This window comes from Agelaius phoeniceus, chromosome 5 (assembly GCF_051311805.1).
Source record: "Agelaius phoeniceus isolate bAgePho1 chromosome 5, bAgePho1.hap1, whole genome shotgun sequence".
NCBI lineage: Eukaryota > Metazoa > Chordata > Aves > Passeriformes > Icteridae > Agelaius > Agelaius phoeniceus.
This window is the reverse complement of record NC_135269.1, coordinates 51,728,627-51,749,829: the sequence shown is the minus strand read 5'-3', so window position 1 is coordinate 51,749,829 and position 21,203 is coordinate 51,728,627. Positions and strand designations below refer to the sequence as shown.

The 21,203-nt window shown below is 38.1% G+C and overlaps 1 protein-coding gene and 1 long non-coding RNA gene across 6 annotated transcripts in view; one reads left to right on the top strand and one right to left on the bottom strand.

The window, feature by feature from the left end:
• SLC13A1 (solute carrier family 13 member 1) overlaps positions 1 to 20,893 on the top strand; it is a 52,318-nt gene extending 31,425 nt beyond the window's left edge. For 3 of the 5 annotated variants that reach the window (XM_077179014.1, XM_077179017.1, XM_077179016.1), the window contains 12 exons: positions 728 to 915; positions 1,500 to 1,557; positions 1,647 to 1,713; positions 2,209 to 2,372; positions 3,986 to 4,105; positions 5,288 to 5,386; positions 5,476 to 5,577; positions 11,284 to 11,387; positions 12,925 to 13,034; positions 13,685 to 13,846; positions 16,063 to 16,200; positions 16,301 to 20,893. In XM_077179014.1, the coding sequence (XP_077035129.1) occupies positions 728 to 915; positions 1,500 to 1,557; positions 1,647 to 1,713; positions 2,209 to 2,372; positions 3,986 to 4,105; positions 5,288 to 5,386; positions 5,476 to 5,577; positions 11,284 to 11,387; positions 12,925 to 13,034; positions 13,685 to 13,846; positions 16,063 to 16,200; positions 16,301 to 16,444 (1,456 nt within the window). In that variant the 3' untranslated portion in view covers positions 16,445 to 20,893. The remainder of the gene's footprint in view (positions 1 to 727; positions 916 to 1,499; positions 1,558 to 1,646; positions 1,714 to 2,208; positions 2,373 to 3,985; positions 4,106 to 5,287; positions 5,387 to 5,475; positions 5,578 to 11,283; positions 11,388 to 12,924; positions 13,035 to 13,684; positions 13,847 to 16,062; positions 16,201 to 16,300) is intronic. The other 2 variants (XM_054631727.2, XM_077179018.1) reach the window with 2 other exon arrangements.
• The window catches only part of LOC143694160 (uncharacterized), a 50,614-nt gene that overhangs the window by 15,341 nt on the left and 14,070 nt on the right, over positions 1 to 21,203 (bottom strand). The window lies entirely within an intron of this gene.

The window sequence follows — 21,203 nt, the reverse complement described above, 5'->3', positions numbered from 1 at the left end:
ACATTTCCAGCTCCAAGAAATGCATTGAAAACAACAGTGTGACCTGTATTCTAAATTTGTAATCCAGCTTCACCAGATATGACATGGAATGTTTGACTTTTCAGCCATTGATGCAATTCAGTGTATTGCATTACTATTTGTAGTAAACTTACAAAAAGTTGAGCCAAGATTGAGGAGTTGTAATGACCCTTCCCTTTCCCATTTAATATCAAAGATGACATTCATTGAAGCTCAAATAATGCCTATACTTGTCTTGGTGCTCTGAATAAGAACTATGTTTTGTACCTCTCTGAATTTTTAATATTTCTTCCTGTAACAACCGATTCGGTATATCTAGAGAACTTAACTGTCTAACTGAGAACTCCAGGGCTTTGACCTAGACTGTACAATATGAGATTAATAGCATCAGCAGCATAGCCATTATAACTCTCATTTGAATTTGTTACATGCATGGTTCTCTTTCTTCAAAGATGGTTCATATGCAGTATAATTCTGTAAATAATTATTATTGCTTCTGCTTCACTTTAAAGCATATTTGGACCTCTAAAATATGATAATTTCAGCATCTTAGATCAAGACAATTTTAATTCAAAAATGTTCTCAGAATTACAAGCTTAAAATTTTCAGTGTTTCAACTTTTCTGTTGACAAAGTTCTCATTTATATTAAACAGACTGATGATAGGAGGTGTTACTGTAGCAGTCACAGACTCTTCTCTCCTATTCCAGGCTTATGCTGGGTTTCATGGTTAGCTGTGCTTTCTTGTCAATGTGGCTCAGCAACACCTCTGCTGCTGCCATGGTGATGCCAATCGTAGAAGCTGTAGCTCAGCAGATCATCAGAGCTGAAGCAGAAGCTGATGAGCTGGAGATGTCCTACTCTAATGGCTCCATCAACCCAGCCCTGGAGCTGGACGGTAGGCACGCTGCAGTTGTGGCTTTGCCACCCTCACTGGGCAGGAAGGAGCACAGCAAGTACCCTGAAATGCCAGAGGAGAACTGGCATCTTCTCGTGCTTCACTGTGAGACTTCTCTTGGGTCACTGTGTGTGACCTCTCTCATGATCACAAAGATTAATAAAAACTGAACTGGTGCAGAAGGTCGCAGCTGGATAAGAGGAGGGGAGACAGGAAGGAGCTGGCTTATCAGCCTTTCTTATCATCTATAAGATGGCTGGAAGGAAATACATGTTAGCTTAAATGTTAGCACAGGAAAAGAGCTCTTTAAGCTATAGGGTAATGTTGGAAGAACAACTGAATCTAAACTGATTACCTTCACAGTTGGATTGTAAATTAGGAATATTTCTCCTCATGAGAAGATTCAGATTCTGAGGAACAGAAGTCATGAAGGAGTAGGGCACAAATCAACTGTTTCTGAGACTGGTGCTTGCAAATGTCTTGATGGGATGATGTGAAGTAAGTGCATGGGCTGAGAGGTTGATGGAGCCTTTCCAGTTTTACTCCCTTCAATGCTTTTCTGTCTTTGCATCACTGTCTTACAGAAAATATAGGAGTACATGAAAACCCAGATTGGAAAGAGAAAGAAAAACCAATAAATGGGTAATTGTTATTTATTTAGTAAGTTCTGTTCTAAGAATTAATCTAAATAGAATATCTGTTTGCTACAATACATGCCTTTGTTTTTCCAGATATAACAACAATGTGGGTAGTACTGTATGCACAGTTGAAAAGGAAAATGAAAAAGGAAATGAACAGGTACTTAAAGTGTCTTTTTATTATGCAGTGAAGCTTAGTTTTAACCTAAATTGCACTTCTATGCCACACCTAAAAACGCACAGGTTTGTGCCATTTAATGAAGCTGGTTACATGTGAATAAAAAATATACCTGTAGTTAGACACATGTACACACTTTGCTTGCTATTTCATTACTGGTTTTGTCCTCCCATTTTGCACAAGTTAAAGCAACCTCACCAGAGTACAAACTCTGTATCAGGTGTGTGTGTATGTATCAGTCTATTCAGAGGCAGTTCTGTAAAGACTAAGATCAGGGAAGGGACTTCAGGATTTGACTCTGCCTCCTTTTCCTTTGCATGAATAATTGCATTACCAGTGTAACTGTGAACCAAGCCACACTGCAGACAACTATATTGCCAGTAAATTGTCTGTCTCTTCTGAGATATCCTCAAATTCCAGTTTTGTACCTGATGATGTGCCCTTCTTATACATTAATTAGTGTATATATTTTCTAAGCAGAACCTACCACCTGCTGAAGCACAGAGAAAAAGCGGAAAGGACAAATACAGTGGGATTTTCAAAGTGATGTGTTTATGTGTGGCTTATTCTGCTACCATTGGAGGACTCACCACAATCACAGGAACATCGACTAATCTGATTTTTACTGAGCACTTCAATTCGTAAGAGACTATATTACATTATTTGTACTCTTCTTAGTCCAGAAGTTTAACTTTCTTGAGCTCTTACATGGCTCCCCTAAAACGCATTAGAAACCTTGCCCTTTGATTTGATATTATTTGATTCTATTGCTTTTCCTAATTTTTTTTTTTTTTACTGAGATAAAATGAAATTGCAGGTTTGTATTTGCCTTACATGGGGAAAGTCTGTAAGTGACCTGCCAACACATGCAACAAAATGACCATTGCTTGGTTAAGTAGTACTTTACAAAGTAGTACTTTACAATTTCAGTAGCTGCATGGAAAAAGATATTTTCTTAGAAGGAAAGCAATACTTGGCATGAACAGAACAATCGCTATCTAAAGATCTGTTATTAATTTTTAAGTACAGCAGGAAATAAGTTCAGACTGCTTAGCAAAGAGCATCAGGAGACTTTCAAGAGGCTAAGCACTGTTGAAATGAGAAATCTGGGTCCATTAATCAACAAAAAAGGCAGATAATTTCAAGGCAGTCTGAAACTTTGCATTCAATGGAGCAATGTTTTAAGTTTTCCAAAGCATTTTCTAATATTCATTTTCTTTTTTAAGTAGAACTGCTTTGAAAAGAAAATTGGCAAATTTCATTCTAAACCCCTTGGAATCCAATAGTTCTTGCTGATCATTTTTTTTTCTTCCACAAACTACCATTGTCAGTAATAGTCCTACTTGAATTCTTAAATAAAACAAAATAAAGCAAAATCCTTTTTTGTCCTCCATCCGCTGTTTTGTATTGCACATGACAAAATTGTTGAATACCAGTTATTGATAGCATTTGTAGAGTTTGTCTGTGAAGAGTTTACTGTCATCGGCACTAGATCACTGTAGAAAGAGGATTGTTAAAATCAATCACACTTGTACGTTTCCCAGAGGAAATAGATCTAGAAAATAAATCAGTGTGTCCTGCCCATCCTTGCTTCAGGCAAGACCTGTAGTAGATAATCCAACAATAGCAGATAATCCAACCAGACATATGTAATAGATTATTTTTAAAAAAAATTTAAACTGATCATCCCTTCTACCTGAGGGATATTTGCTCTGGAGATGAAGAATACCTAACTTCAATTTTCAGATTACTAGAAATACTTACACAAATATTGATCCCTGTACAACTCAAATAGTGCAAGTAAAAAACTAAACAATAGAATTTTCAGTGTTGCTTCCACTGTTGTCTTCTACATCCATTGGAGCTTTTTCATTTGAGTATATTTTCTTGTGCTAAATTCTCATCTCAAAAAATTCCTTTCTTTCAAGTTCTTTTTCTTTATAGTCCTAACAGCCCTTAGGCTGTGCATGGCCCTCCCTCGCTTACTGAACTCACTTTAGACACCTCAGTCCATGTCAGATCCCCAGACCTGTTGCTGATCCATTGCCCAAATAACTGGCACAGCCAGTTCCTGTAGTGGTCATGGTGACCAGGAAGAGGATGGGAGGGTGAGGCAAGAGGATACCACAGGCCACCTCATGCTGAAGTCTGCTGCCAGCCAGAAATATTCTCCTGCAGAAGTGCTTTCTGGTAATTCTCTCAAGTCTTCATTCCTTTGCAAAGGTGAACTAAACTTTTTTTTGCTTTCATCCAGACGTTACCCAGGTTGCCAGTGCATCAATTTTGGATCCTGGTTTATCCTTTCCATCCCCATTGCAGTTATTATTCTGCTGCTCTCCTGGCTCTGGCTCCAGTGGCTTTTCCTTGGGTTTGAGTAAGTGAACAGTATTATCAATACAACTAAAGGTTATTCATATAAAATGTTATTTTTACCAGGAATAAATATTGAATCTTAGTTTAATAAATATTGAGCCTTTTCCTTAGGTTCAATAGGAAGAAAATGCAGCAACAGTGATTTTGTGACCTTGATTAGTATGGCTCAATCTCCAGATGGACAAGAATTTTCTAAAATAAGAATCCTGGACTATTCAGCCCAGTGTGAAAAGTCCATACCACAAATGGACTCCTTTATAATATACATGCATAGTCATTCATAAGTGCATGTGTGCAAGACAAAAGAATACTGAAATCATATAAATTTTTTTTTACTGGAAGATTGATAGGAATACATCCTTTATTGGAGTGAGGCATTGGTTTGAATACTTGAACAATGTCTGTTATAAACTAGATGACTGTATTTGTAAATGTGAGGTAAGAAACTTCTGCTTTTCCTAAATCTGCATGTGGTGGTATGGTAGGATCTCCGTTTCTCCACATAGCTTGGGTTTCTGTGGTTTTGGAGAGGACCATACGTCTTTTGGGATGATTCTTCAAAGCCTTTTTCTCCCTCCCATAGGTGAGACACCAATCTTCCAAAATTACATGGCTACTTGTGGTGCAAGATATGAAAAGTGAGACTAGTTTTAAGCAGACAGAATCATCCCATGCTTACCACTCTACATGTGAACATTTATAGTTTCATTTTTCTTGATTGTTTTGATAATGTTCTTTTTAACTTTGTATAAGAGACTTATCCAAGAATGAAAACCTGGCTCGTAGCAAATACCCTGCTGATCAATATGTAAGCTATTTGTGTAAGAAAAACTTTTTCATTCCAAAACAAAGTAAAGCAAAGCCATAGACTTAAGGAGACTCTCATTAAAGAGAGTTATATATTTGATTCTTTCAATTAGTTCACATGGTTAAAGTTTCATCCTTCCTGGCCAAAAGAGCTGGTCAATAACAGAACACATTTTGTTGCTGCCTCTGTCACTTTCCCACTGGGCATTGTCAATGAATTCCAATATGCTTGGTGTGTGATAACTAAATGGGAGATACTGCATTGTAAAGTGACAAATATACATTTGTCAAGTGCTATTGGTAACTGGAAAGGTTGGACAGTTTTTTCTGTATACACTAATATCTCATCATTAAACATTGCTGCTTTACATTCCAGTTTAAAAAACATGTTCACGTGTGGCAAGAAGAAAACAGCTAGAGAAGAGGCCTCATCACAGGTGATTCAGGAGGAGTACAAGAAACTTGGACCAATTAGGTATTTCAAACTATAAATCTGCAAACAAGAGCAGGTAAATCTAAATGTCAATTCAGGAAAATTTATAATTCATTCTACTTCTGCTATAGCTACCCAGAAACTGTTACACTTGTCCTGTTCATTCTAATGACCCTCCTGTGGTTCACCAGAGATCCTGGCTTCATCCCAGGATGGTCTTCACTTTTCCCAAAGTAAGTGGTCTCTTATAATAAACCAAAAAAAACTGTACTCTACCTTAACTATATACCTTCTTTTCTTACCAATTTTCAAAAATTAAAATACTTTCAATATGCCAGGCCAAACTTGTTGCAAACCTTTGTAGTGTATACAGATAAACACCAGCAACTTCACATATATATGTGAGAAATAGCTGAAATGTGTAAAACCTGTTATAGGATAAATTAAAGTGCCTCCTAAGAGGGATTGTTACTAGATTTTTGGCTTAATATGGTGAGGGAGAATGCATAACAATTGATGCCAAAGTACCCCACTTCCTCATCAAGAAATTCAAAGAATAAATCTGGTTAGGATTTTTTTATCTACTTCCCTTAGTGACAGCACACTTATATGCATACAGGCAAGCATCCCCTGCTTTCACAGCTGAAATTAATGATATAAATTACTGTCCATTCATACATAACTCCCTGAAAGTCATAGTTTAACTGAATACCAAAAAGTCAAGAACTATTGTAGGGGTTTTTTGTCTTGTGCTGCAACTTTTCCAGGATCATCTGGATTTCTTTCCCTAAGTAATCAGTCAGTCTTACAGGAACTTATATTACCATGATATCTCCTTTTCTCTTGCTGCAATTACTGGAATTTCAGTTCTGTTTTTCTGTGATAAGCTTCAAGTTTTGCTCTGGAGTGGGAAGTAGTTGCAGTATTGTGAGAGGTTGGACTTAATGCTGTTTAAGTCCTTATGGGTTTAACATTTATTACTGGCTATCCCAAAGGCCAGTTCTAGACTAGAAGGGTAATTTTCCATTTTGTTTTCCCGTGTGTTTGTGATAAATGACATGTGAACACACATACCTCATGCCTTCTCTCTTTAAGTATATTTCCACCACTTACACACATTCCCAGCACTCTTCCAGAAAGTCTGGGAGGGAGTTGTCACAAGAAATAATTGTAGCACTTTGAAGATTTAAAGTGTAACACAAAATTATTTTGCACAAAAAATACCATTAAAAAGTATATTAAAAACTAAGATTGTTTTAAAATTATTTACTTTTAATCATCGTAAAAAATTGAAAAGGAACACTTGTTTTTCTCTTACAAGAACAGCAGAGATGATGATCACTGTCTCATATGAAACACTACACTCTTGAAAGGGTTTTGGAGTGGTGACCTAATTAAATGATCAGCTAGCTTAGTAATCAGGCTGGGTTGGCTTTACTTCCTTCTTCCTATTAACACCCAGAGCTAACCCAGCATTGTTTAAAGAGCTACATATTAAACTGAAATACAAGGCACTGTAAAAAACCTTTCAAATATGTGACTTAGGGTTCAAATGACTTTTTTTTCATCCAGAGAGATACATATTCCTATTTGAAGCTGGTTATCATTGTCTGAGGATTTTGTTCATTGGTAGAGAAAAACAGAACATTCGCAAAAATGAGCAGGGTTACAGGTTCTGCACAGGGATGTTACTTTGTGATGCCCTCTAATGCTGCCCTTGGAAGGAACTGCAAGCATGTACCACAGCACATTAGGCCAAATTATGTTGCAAATTGGGTGAGCTAACCTGAAGAGAAAGCTTTCCTTATGAACTTTAAGAGGAAAGAAAGCATTTCTTACTATTCGTACCCTGACTATTTCTAGATAGCTTTAATTTATCAATCAATTATATTAACAGGCACAAAAACAGTAAATTATATTAATACTTTCAGAGCAACAAAACTTCTCAGGGAAAATAAAGGAGCGGGGCATAGGATCGGCACGGGTACAGCTGTGAGCAAGGCATATTCTTAGAGGTAAAACCCAAACCAAACAAGAGCAACAACAAAGAAATCTGAGGGAAAAAACCCTCAGATCTTAGGAACTGTATTTCTGACCCTGTGGTGTCCAAGAGGCTTGTAGCAGTGCACTGAACTGCAGATTACATCTCTTACACACTTGTTCCCTAAGGCCTCTGCATATAAAACGGCTCAGTGCTTTGGACTTAAGTACAGAGATAGGAATATGCATAACTTCTTTATATTACAGGAAACACCTATAAGGAAATATTCTCCACCCTTACAGAAATCTGATAGCTCTTGTTTTCCACAGGGTTTTATCCCACAGTCTCAAGAAGGCCTAAGGGAAGTTCTGCCACCTGAAAAGAGCTTTTACCTTATGAAAAGCCATAATGTTGCTCTGAGACTAGTGAGTGCATCCTATTAGGTGGGAATTGCACTACCCTCACGGTCTTAAACTAGAAAGGTCTGTCTGATCCTTTATTCTAGCATGCTGAAGATCAAAAGAGTTACACTGTTCTGTGTGTTAAACCTAGTAGAAATTTACTTTACAGAACCTGAATTTCCAGAAAGAAACCAGGCTTGATGTTAGGGTGGCAAAGCCCAGGTTCCTCAAATTTTGGAATTTGCTAATTTCCTTGATAGTCATGTCTGTTGTCAAACTGAAAAAGACAAACTAACATACTGCTTTCTGTTGGGATATGCTTCCAGATATCTATTTTTGTCTTTCTCTGTTGGATTAAAAAAATCCTCTGTGCTTTAAAAGTATATGTATCTTGTGATTATATCATCTTATAAGCTTTGCTTGATGAACTAAATTAAATGCTTAAATCTTTGTTTCAAAGAAAATTTCCCATCACTGTCACCATCCACGTTCATGTTATCAGACCCTTGCGTGCATAGTCATGTTACTGAGTACCCCTTTAATATGCAAGCACTGATACTTTTGAAATCCCAGCAGAAATACCACTATTTATTTATGCTACTTTCATACTTCTTAAGAGCTGCTTTTTGTACTGTCAGCAAATTTTTAATCCACATTTCTGCTGTAGCAGTATTGAGTAGAGCCCATTATTTCCAGCTTTATTAGGTGCCTTTCAAAAATACATTACCTCAACCAGTTTATTTTTCTTAAGAAAAAAATGTATATTTATTAAAGATTAATCCTTCCTTTGGTGTCCCGCCCTGCACTCTTCTGTGAGCGGATGGCAGGATGTTTTAATAAATATTGTATACCACTACAGAGAGCAGCACAGGGTAAAAATGCCTGTTTCCTCCCCATCTGTTGACAGCACATGATCACACATCATTTCTGCCACAGCAGTTTCCTTCCATGTCCTGGTCTGATTCCAGGCTGTCAGGTATTAGCTTCAATTAGAGCAATTCCAGGTTGGCCTTTGGCCTTTGGGTTTATGAGCCTCATAAGAAACAGAAAGTTCAACACTGACCTGCAGCTGATTACAGCTGATGTAGGCAAGGTAGGCTTCCCTCACTTGTCCACAGATTATTGCCTGGATGTACTGTATTTTTTTCTTCATGATTTATTGCTTTCTTTACTTCTAATATAAGACCACTGAGTCTTTTTGTCCACATCTTCTCTACAATGATCCCATTTGGAGTCATTTTGAGATCTCTTGAATCAACAGGTTTTTTGCTTGTAGCACAATCAGATTTAAAGTCTCATAAGCAAGTAGATGTTATATATGCAGTTGTATTGCAACTTGGATAAATAGGCTTTAAAAAACCATTTATCTCAAAATTTGATAATGATTGAAAAGCTTCTGTTTGGAATGACATCATGTGTGTGTCCTCATAATAATTTGACTGGTGGTAGGATATTGTGTGTGTCCCAAGCAGGTTTTTTGAGAATGGTGTTTTGCATCAGGAATACTGAGTTTGTGAGCAAAAAGTTGCACTCCCTAGTTCAACTAGAGTAAGTGCAGAGTCCTGCACCTGGGGAGGAACAGTCCAGTAGGAAGGGGGCTGCAGGGTCACCTTGACAATGTTTAAAACTACATGAGAGAGAGCAAAGAGGAGAGAGTCAGGCTCTTCTTAGTGGGGCTCAGTGACAGGCTGAGAGACATTGGGCACAAAATTAAACTTACAGGTTGCCTCCTGAACAGCAGGAGATGTTTTTTTACCTGTGATAGTGACCCAGAGGGGTTTTTGATTTTCCATCCTTGGAGATATTAAAAAACTGTCTGAACATAGTCCTGGGCAGCTGGCTCTGAGTGACCCTGCCTGAGCAGAGGGGGTTGGACCAAGCAACCTCCTGAGATCCCTTTCAAACTCAACCATTAAATGAAAATGGAGCTGCCTAGAGGAAAGTGACAGCATGAATTGTTTCTGTATCTAGATCTCACTTTCCTCCAAAACTTCTAGCAAGCCTTAAAAGAATGTAGGATAGGATCCAAGAGGAAGAGATTTTATATCTCTAGACCTGATGCATCTGGTCCTAGGTTAAAGATGATATACAAGCAGAACTTCCTGCCTTAAGAAACCAGAAAGATATAGTAACTTTTTTTTTCAAAATGTATTTTCTATGCAGGCAGAGACTAGGAAGCAGGAGGCAGAAAATTTTAGAGAATCACTTCAACTTCTGGGGCATCTTCATTTTGTGACAGTTTTAGCTAAAATTATGCTGGTTTTGGTGTAAGTCAGGTATACATATTAAAGTTTTTTTGAATTTCACCTAACAAAGCAAAGGATTATATATTTGTAGCATATAAGTGAGAGAACTGTTTTTTGCTTTCAGTGAGAAGCTCTGGTTCAGTACAAACATTAAGCTGCTGGGAAGATCTGACGGGAAGTTATTATTGGACCTACTGTAGCTGAATATTTAGAAAGCATATGGTCTGAGGCTGAGAGAACAAATATATTGGTGTGTTGGTTCAGAAAATCATACAGAAGAACTTGCAGAAAATAGAAAAAAATAACAAGGTTAAGAAAATGTTTGCTTAGCTTTCTTCAGTAAAATTTCTATTCATTTTAATGGCCATCTTGACTGAAATAAGACAGACTGGGATATGTCATTAGCTAACATTGACTAACAGGCTTGTATGTGTTAAAATGGCCTTACAGCTCAGCTTGGCACCTTGCCTGATCTTGGAGCTACTCTTTACAAGTTAGAAGGATATTGAAGCAGTGTAAGACACAGTAGTGCAAACAGTTCTTAGGTACTGGAAATGACCAAAACAAACACGACCCTTGTGACTGTGACCCTAGTAATAACAGCCATAGGAGGATGATAATAAAGTTCTGCTGCTTTTCCTCAGCTAGAAAATGCCCTTTGTTGGTATGCACTGTGTTTTTTAAGGCCTCTTAAATGGAATCTACTGCAGAGCATATTAAAATTTTTAAATTTATCATTAAACTGTGAAAACTAGTTATCTAAGCATCAGCTACTTCTGAATATCCCCCTCCATCAGCTTATTTCTGTATGGCAAAATAACACATGCTTACTCAAGACATTTATTTATGAATTTATAGGGCCTGCACCAAAAATTTCTATGGATCTGAGGAGCTGACCTTGATTATCTGCCAGATGCCCACCCAACAACTTTGTCACTGCCACTCCTCAATAGTAAAGGGGATAAAATAAGGTCAAAAAGCTTTTGGGTCAGGATAAAAACAGGGATAAATGATTGCTTATCAGTTACCATTGTGGGCAGACTTGATATGGGAAAAATTAATTTAACTGCCAATTAAAAATAATTTTAAAACTGAAGCACTTTCCCCTCATCCTCTTTTTTCCAGGCTCAACCTGACTCCTCTACCTCTTTTCACCACACCTAATGGTGCAAGGGATAAGGAATAGATGGTTATGGTCAGTCCACAGCAGACTTTGGACTTTCCTGCTACTCTATCCTCTTCCTCTCTCCTCCCCTCCTTCTCCTGACTATATATATTTATGTGTTTTTTTTCTTGTTGACTTCTCCATAGATATAAAAGCTATATTACGGATTCAACAGCTGCCTTAGTGATAGGCCTCCTGTTCTTTATTATTCCAGCAAAAACATTGCCTAGGACATCGAATGGAGAAAACAGTTGAGTACATTTTGATGTCGATTTTACTACAATAATGTATCTAAGATGCTACTGTAAATGTAACTTATTGCACTGGTTAGAGGAATGTGTTTAAATACTCATGCTGAAGTCTTAATAGAGGGTATAAAGCACTGGGGTGTAAAGCATCCCTGGCCTGGAAGTCAGTGCCAACAATTACACAATGTGAGCAGCAGGAGCTAGTGCTGTGCAGGAAGCTGCTACCTGTACCCATGGACACCAATGGAAACCACCTGCCAATTCACTGCAATGCGCTTTGAAATGGGCTGCATGGAGCAGGGCTAGGCTCATGTTTTGAAAATGTTACTGCTTGATTAGGGTACCCTATAAAACCCAAAATTATACATTAATTCATTATCATGTAATTTTTCCTCTTCAAAATGGATTTTTTGTTTAAAGTACACATCTGGCTCATCCTCTTTATGCATTTACTTGTGCTGCTGAAAAGAATGGGATCTAGGGGTTCACAGAGAATGGAAGGTGTCTTGGTTTGGAAAGATAGGTGTGTGCTATTGAAGGCAGGAGCCTCCCCTGAAATAGAAAATGTAAACCCTCTCCCTCCAAATTGTTGTAAATTTGAAATTAACCGGGGCTCTCAGACAAACATATGGGAGCAGGAAGAGTTCTTTATTAGGGAAGAAAATAAAAAAAATACAGAAAATAAACAGTGCAGTAAACTAAAACCACACTGACAGATTCAGAACACAACCTGACACCCTGTTGGTCAGGATGTTGGTAGCAGTCCAATTGGAATTGTGGCTGCAGTCCTCCTGGAGTGTCAGGTGTGGTTCTGTTGGAGCAGGAATCCTGTAGAAAGGTGTAGTCTTCCTCTGAACATCCAGCGGAAGAGGCAGCTGTTCCTCTGGGAAATCCAGTGGAGAAAGCCATGCTGGTGTTCCAGAGCCTCAAGATTATATCCGGGTAGGAATGCTTGGCTCCTCCCTCTGGGCGGAGCATCTCACAATGGGATGCTGTAGTTCTTATCAGTCATGCAGTGACATTCAGTAGCCTGTTATCAGCAGATATCTTCCCAGAGGGAGGAGTGGTTGTGGAAGAGATAAGGAAAACTGCCCACTTAACAGAAGACAACTGCCATACAGATGGCAAATAGAATACAATTTGCTTGGCAAGCCAGGACAGAAGGTCAGAACCTAAATGAGTCTAAGTGAAACAGCATTGGCTCAGCAATCTGCCTGAATAGTGAAGTTTTACTGAGTAAATAAAACCCATTGGTATCCTACAGCTTTCTTCCACATGGGAAGGAGTGCTCCACTGGTGGTAACCATCACAGCTCTAATATTTCCAAGCCATGACAGTTTTCCCCAGTTAAAGATCTGTACCAGGAAGTGCAGGTTGTTTCTGTCAGAGACCTTGTTCATGTTATGATGATGAGCTTTTTGTCTTTGAATTTTTCCCAAGTACTTCCTCAGGGAGATTATTTCAAGAGCTTGTCAATATGTTTTTAAATGCTGGTTGGGGGGTTATATATATATATATTTTTTTTTTTTTTTCCTCTAGCTGTTTCTGGTTACATTCCACTGATTACTTGGAAGGAATTTCAGTCATGCATGCCCTGGGAAATAGCTATTCTTGTTGGTGGCGGGTTTGCTCTGGCAGACGGCTGCGAGGTAATGCAATTTATAGAAGTACTGAACAAATAACGTGACCCAATCAAGAGCAATTCAGACATGCAGGGAATTCACAGTTATTCTCTTGTTTTAGCAAGTTATTCTGTAGCAACAGTGAACAGGATAAATGTGATGAATATTCAAGATGTTCAGAAAGCAGGTTTAGAGAAAAAGAAGTTTCCTATGTCTTCCAAGACCATGCATAGTGATGACTACTGTTTCTTATTTAATGTAGATCTGATGGGGGCAGGGGTTGTGACAACACACTGTTTCCAAAGCCTTAATGTCAGTGAGATAACTCCCATGTGGAGCCTAATGGCGACTCCAGTAAATCAAACAGATTTGGACCTAGACTCTGGTTATGAAGCCTAATATATTCATATTACCATTTTCTGATTAAGACTCCTCAAACCATCTCAGAGATGCAAATATAAATAAATGTAATATAGCTTGCATGAATTCCTACAGAGCACCATTGAATTAGAAAAAAGGTCTTAAAAACACATGGTAGAAATATGGAAAATATTTCAGATTTTTCTTTTACCTAAATACTTCACTATTAGCAGATAAGTTCTGTTTATATACCATGTAAAAAATTTTCCTTTCAGTGACTTGCTAAACATAATCACATTCTCACATTCCTAATGCAGGTTTCAAAACTTTCTGAGTGGGTAGCAAGTAAATTGACACCTCTAGGATCATTACCTTTGTGGCTGATTATCCTGATATCCTGCCTTATTGTCACTACAGTAACAGAAGTAGCCAGCAATCCAGCTACAATTACAATCTTTTTGCCCATACTATCTCCTTTGGTGAGTAAAACAAGTTTATTTTTAATCAGAATCTACTCTATCACCTATGTAGTACTGCAGCTGCTCAAAGAAGCGGTTTTAAAAAGTCTCAATAAAATACTTCATGGAGGTTTTTTGCTGTCCTGTATTGTGTACTGTATATTTGGTTGCTTTAGGTGTTTTTACCAGAAGATGCTGAAAAATTAGTAAAATTAGATAAAAGTTCATTTTATGGATTAAACCCAGATGACAATCAAGCCATAGGCAGCTGCTCACTCACTCCCACACCAGAGGGGTCCTGGACAGAATTAGAAGGGGAAAAGTTAGAAAATTCATGGGTTCAGATGAAGACAATTTAACAGGGAAAGCAAAAGCCCCATGTGTAAACAAAGCAAAACAAGTAATTAATTCACTGCTTCCCCTGGGCAAGCTGCTGTTCAGCCATCTCCAGGAGAGCAGGGCCCCATCACACATGGCAGTAACTTGAGGTAAGAAATGCCACCACACCAAACTCCCCCTGCTTTATATACTGAGCATGATGCCATATGGTATGGAATATCCCTTGGTCAGCTGGGGTCAGCTGTCCTGACCATGTCTCCTGCCAATTCCACCCCAGCTTCTCATCACTGTGGCAGTGAGAAAAATAGGAAAGGCCTCTGCTCTGTCGAAGTACTGCTCAGCCAGGAGAAAACAACCCTATATTGTCAACACTGTGTTCAGCATAAATCCAAAACATACAAGCCACTGTGAAGAAAATTACCTCAGAAAACTCCAGTACAGTTCAACATGTGAAAATTGATGCTGTTATTACTATTTGTGAATATTTGAAGCTCTTAAAAGGACAATTCTCTTAGGGTTTCTTCCAGACTGCATCTTCTGCAAAAATGGTTAACACTCCAGGTTGTCACAAAGAGAAGAGAGGGCTAATAGATGTGCTTTGTAATTCACATTTCTTCTGTCCTTAGATCAATTATTTTCTTTCTTCTCATCATCTTTATCAAAACATCTGATTCTTTCTTCTTCAAAAGTTCTTGTCTTCTCGTCTGTAGCTTTTCCTTCTGGCCAGCCTTGACACATACTAATGCCTTTTTCTTTCAAAGAAATGTTACTCCTCTTTTCACAGAATTACAGAATCAATTAGGTTGGAAAAGATTAGTGAGACAACATGTCCAATCTTTGACTGATTACCACTTTGCCGAATAACCATGACACTAAGTGCTCCATCCAATTGTTTTTTGGACACTTCCACAGATGATGACTCCACCATCTCCATGGGAGTCTATTCCAATGTTTAACAAACCATTCACTAAAGAAATTCTTCCTGATGTCCAACCTGAACCTCCCCTGGTGCAGTTTGAGGCCATTTCCTCTTGTCCTATTGCTAGTTGTCTAGGACAAGAGACTGACACCCACCACCCTCCTTTCAGGGAGTTGTAGAGAGTGATAAGGTCTTTCCTGAGATGCCTTTCCCCAGGCTGACCACCCCCAGCTCCTTCAGCTGCTCTTTATAAGGACTTGTGCTCCCAGCCCTTCCCCTGCTCCATTGCCTTCTTCTGGACACACTCCAGCCCCTCAATGTCTTTCCTGTAGTGAGGGGTCCAGAGCTGGACTCAGCACTCAAAGTGTGGCCACAACAGTGCTGAGTACAGGGGACAAACACTGCCTGGTCCTGCTGGCCACACTGTTGCTGATACAGGCCAGGATGGCTACAGCCTTCTTGGCCACCTACGCACACACTGGATCATGTTCATGTCCCATCAACCAACACAGCCCGCTCCTTTTTCACCAGGCACTTTTGCAGCCTCTCTGCCCCCAGCCTGTGGTACTGCCTGCAATTGTTGTGACCCTAGGACACAACCTAGCATTTAGTCTTGTTAAACCTTATCAATCCAGTGTGTCCAGATCCTCTGCAGAGCCTTCCTACTCTCCAGCTGATCAACACCCCCCAATGTAGTGTCATTCACACCTTTACTGAGAGTACAGGCAACCCCTTCATCTGGATCATCAGTAATGTATTATATACAAATTCAGCTTTATCATCTCTCTTGCAGTGTTTTTGCTTTTCGTGCCTGTGCAATGTTCTTAAAAAATGATTTACCAAAAAAGGTGTTTTCTCATTATTTAAACTGGTAGTTCCATTCAGATTTCACTTGTGTTAATATAGGAAGTTTATATTTCTGTATTTAATTTGGCAAATGCATCCCTTGACAGCTGTGCTCTCTTTCATTTTTTGGTAGGCTGAAGCCATTCATGTGAACCCACTTTTCATTTTGATACCTGCTACCTTGTGTACTTCCTTTGCATTCCTGCTTCCCGTAGCAAACCCAGCCAATGCCATCGTGTTTTCATATGGTCATTTAACAATTATGGACATGGTGAGTTTTAAGCAAAAGTTCTAAAGGGGATTTTTGGCATTCAAAAATTTTGCTTCATTGTCTTGATACATATTTCTGCTTTCCTTTTCCTCTTCTTTAGGTGAAAGCTGGCTTGGGCATTAACATCATCGGAGTTGCTGTAGTTATGCTTGGAATCATGACATGGATAGTGCCTATATTTGATCTCTATACTTACCCAAGTTGGGCACCCAACATCACATCTACAAATGGCACTGGGCTGTAAAAAAAAAGTTTCCTTTTATTTTCTCACATGTGGTGAGTCATTTAAAATGCTTTCAGTCACCACAATTATAAGGATCTACATTACTATAAATGCTGTATTTCACAGTCCTAGAGACTGATGATCCAGTCTGAGAGTCTAATCAGGAAGAGTACTAGACTTTCTAAAGATCATAGTTAGATCAGGTTTCTAATCTAGTTCAGCTAGTCTGAATTTTTATATCTTCATGTTATGAAGGAAAAAAATAAATGTGCATAGCCATTATCACGGGCAATTTGCCCCCATTCTCAGGGTAGCAGAATAATGAAATTTAGAACTTATTATTTCAAATAAAAATCCTTGTTATTAGTTTTTTGGGGGTTGTCAGAGAGCATGTTGGTTTTCTGTTTTCTAGATTCAAGCTTTGTTTGAAACAGTGTTGATCACAAACAAAAGATCGGGGAGGGGACTGTCTTGAACCCATAGTTTACAGACCAGTCAAAAATGCACAAAAAATGGAGAAGAGCAGCATGACCGCTTACACAGCACTTTATCTCTTAAGCACCTTGTAACCTGGAAGGAGAATGCATGCTTAAGCATATGTTTATCCTCCCAGGACCTCACTAAAATACATTGTTGCTTTTGTAAAAGAAAAAAAAATATATTTCTCTTGATAGACGTATATTGATTGATCTGAGTTGATCTGTACAAGTTATCATCATACCTCTGCCAAAAGCAGATATATCTCCTTGCGGAATGAAACCATAAGACAGTGCTGAAGATTTAACAGTCAATCTGTCAACCAAGTGAATCTTCACCAGGAGGCTCATGATATCTGCAGGACAGGTGGCAGTTTAAGGTTACTATACTGTGTTAATATTATAATGTTCTAACAGAATAGTGTAATGTGGTCAGAATGTACGTTGGAGTTCAAAGATATCCCCAAATAATTATGTTCTTGGTTGTTACATATTTTTCACCATAAAGACTATAGCTTTACTTGTTGTGAAGATCCATAATAATTTGTAAAGAGCATGTAGTCTGAATGTAGTCTGAATGAAAGCTGCATGTATTTAGATGGGATCATGGCTTGGGGCATCCATATGATACTTGTAAACATCAATCTGTCTTTTAAAGATAGCGTCCATTTTTCCTAACAACAACAACCAAAAATGCTGTTGGTTTTTGATTAATGGTTTACATTTGTTTTTGGTACTGCATATTTAGAGATGTCAGTCATGACTTCTGTAATGCCAGAATGCAGTGTGTAACCTTGTATATGTAGCCTGCTACGTGTAGCTATTAGTGGCAGGTTCAGCCCCAGCGAATTATTAAAGAAGCACTTTTTCTTAATTAATGATTCTGTGTAAGTATTGAAGTAAGTAATGGTGCATGACACCATGCTTTTAAGCCTGATCGAGGCTGCTATCACAATTTTCTTGTGCAGTGGCAGAATAGGGCTATGACCATCACTGGGGCAACCAGGAGCTGCTGCCACACAAATAATGCTTATTGATCCCCTGTAGTAATGCTCATCAGTACAGATATACAATGCTTGGCCAAATGAAGTCAGGTACCCGAGGGAAATGCTGATACAAGTAACTAATCCAAGATACAAACTCTGGAATATATCATATGGTATTTTCTCATAAGCATGTGCAGTGCAGGAGCTCATGGCTTGTTCAGACCTTTAGTCCTGAAGGCATAGAGAGGAAGACCAGCAAAGAGTGCTCTTACTTACTTTAAGCTATCACTTTCCAATTTTGTCAGTAATTTCCAATTATTCAAAAGCAGTGGAAACAGTGAAACACAGTATTTCAAGTGGAAGGGATCTCAGAAGCATCCAGTCTTGCTCAAAGCAAGGTTATTGTCTGTTCAGACCAGGTTGCTCAGGGATTTGTCTAGTCATCTTGAAACTCTCCAACATGAAACCCAACATGCACAATTTCCCTGACTAATGTTCTCCAGTGCTTTACTGGCCCTGTGGTGAAATATTTTACCTTTAAACAAATAAGCAAACATATTAATTTCAGGTTAACAGACTCATTATTCTCCCTTTCATTTGGGATAGATACTTTTCTGTTAGTAAAACTGGTTTGTTTTTTTTTTACTTTTTAATGAACCATGAAATGGGGAAGACAGTCCTCTTTGTGGCTTTATGTTCACCACTCCCACTGGATGTTGTATTTTTAATCTCCACAGGTCTGATATGCAAAGCCTTACAATCATGTGGCAACTGCTGTTTAGCCAAATGAAATCTGTTAACTGCTTCTGAGCTGCCCCCGACTTTTATTAACTTTCCCAAATTGAATTGGCTACAATTGGTTATAACCTTAGCCTTGAATATGACAATGAGGTCTACAGGTCAATGAATGCACTTCTCCTTTAAATCAGGCTTTGGCACCAGTATCCTCTCTTCAAGTTGCATATCTTCATGGAAGAAAATAACCATTTTGCACCAGTTAAGAGAACTCTTGAGAAGCTATCAACCATAAGAAGTGATACAGTTTTCAGTAAAGCTCAAGCTGTTTGTGCTGGTTGATTTTCAGCTGTTCATTTTCTTTACTTTCTGGCTTATTCATAAAATCAGTATGACAACAAAGGCCTGTCATGTCTGAACCATTTTAATTCAGACCACAGAATTTCCCTAAGTCATTTTTTCAGGGAAGAAATTATGGTTAAGTATCTTAGTAAACAGGCAAAAATAGTAAAATTTTTTCATGAAGGATGCATTTTTAAAAACTATTTTCACTAAAATTGGTGTATGCAGTGGATAATATACAAAGAGACAAGGAAGAGATTTGTAAAGCCGGTCATCTCTTGGACCTCATGTTTTTGTAATTTGTTAAAATGAAACACAGAATTATATATAAACTTAATTTCAGCAACCAGCATCTTCATTGTGTCATAATATGCTAAGTTAATGACAAAAGTAAATGATTAAACATGTTGGTTTTGGAGACTTTATCTTGCAAGTAAGGCAATTATGAAAAATCAGGTTGGTAGTACTGGGAAAGTAGGTTCTCAGCAGGATTATTAACTTGTTTTGCTAGAAGTTTAAGGAATGGGTCAGACTCAATGTTTGAGATTATTTGTTATTATTAACTTATTTTTAAAGCTTTTTTAAAGCTTTTAGGAATGTTTTAAGTAAAAATTAACAACCCTGCAGTGCAGGGATTAATATTGATATTTTATTCCCCACCTGAGAGCATTGAAATGGAAGAAAAAGAAATTCAGAATTTGGTGAGCTGGGTACCCAAGGAGTGGATTTAGCTTGGACTGCAGGAACAGATCACTATGCTGATCACCAGCAGAAACACACTCTTCATATGTTGCTATTATATTCCTTGCTTTGACCAGAATTTGTATTAGGACAAATGGTGGGAATGCACCTATAATTATTTTAAGAGTTGATTATTATATGATGACATTAACTATTTGTAAATTGCTTTGTTCCTAATTTCCATATAAAAGGTGTTTTTTTTTTCTTTGAATCAGATGAGTCTAATCAGTTTACTGTAATAGTACATAGGTAATATTTGTGACTTACTATTTATTTGTGATCCCATTCCTGATGAATTAGAAGGAGCTTTTGCTCTGTACTTCACTGGGGATATGTGCCCGGTCTTTGTTCTCCCTTTCTATGGTCATGGTATATTAAGTGTATTTTCACTTTATTTTGGAAGATGTGCATTTACATTAGCAGAAACCAAAAACCATGTATACCCTGGAAATATCTTCTTGACTTTTCTGTTTTACAATCAGGCAATCAGATCAATCTTGCAGCATAAACCCCTCTATGTACTTTTAAAATGAAATGACTGTGTTTGTTTAGTGCCAGGGTCTAGCTTGTTTAAGATCATCCAGCCTATAGCTCAAGGGCTCACTGAAGAGCAGTGCAGCACAGCAGCTCAGGAAGAGAGTAGCAAAAAAATTCCTGGATCTTAACAACTCTTTGATTAGGTGTGGATACTAAACCACCTTGCATGTGAGTAACAACAACAAAAATACTCTTGCATATTTTGTGCAGCTGCTGGCAGGACTGGAAGGCTTCTAGTGAGCCTTTAGAAGTCCAGAAGTTTAGTCCTGCCCTCTCTCCTGCCCTGCCCTTGGCAGCCCACAGCAGGATGCCACTTTCTCTGATGGTGACACCCTGCTGCCCCAGAGCACCTGAGGACATCCCCCAGAGGTCAGGCCTGCACATATATCAGATCACTTTGCAGCTATTAGTCAGAAATTATAATTTCAGTTATCAGCTTAGGTCTTTGTCTCTGCAAACTTCATTTGATGGTTTATGGTTTTAACAATCACTTGAACTGAATTCTTGTCAGTGCTATTCCCTAATACTTTTGCCTTTTGTGTTTGGAAGTTTATGTATGTTATTTTACCTGCACAATGTTCAATTTCTGCACAATTTTACTTTACAATACAAATCTAGTATTTTTAAAATAAATATTTTCTGAATGCTGTTCAGTCCAACATGTTTATCACTTACAAGAGCTAAAGTTGTGATCTGCAAAGAAAAGCTATTTGTCAATAAAAGTACCTGAGATTTCTTAAACCTTTTTTATTGTTATAGCCCAACTCTTCATATACATGGCAGAGGAAAACAATTGCTGAGAATAATTTAAATTTGCTGGATATTGAAAAAGTTCACTTTTAAAATAATTTTTAAAAGAGAAAGATCTTTCAGCTTTGAAAAGCAGCTGTAAAAAATCTGCTCTCTGCCATGTTCCTGTGCAAACACAGAATAAATATATCACAGTCTCAAACAGATTTGGGA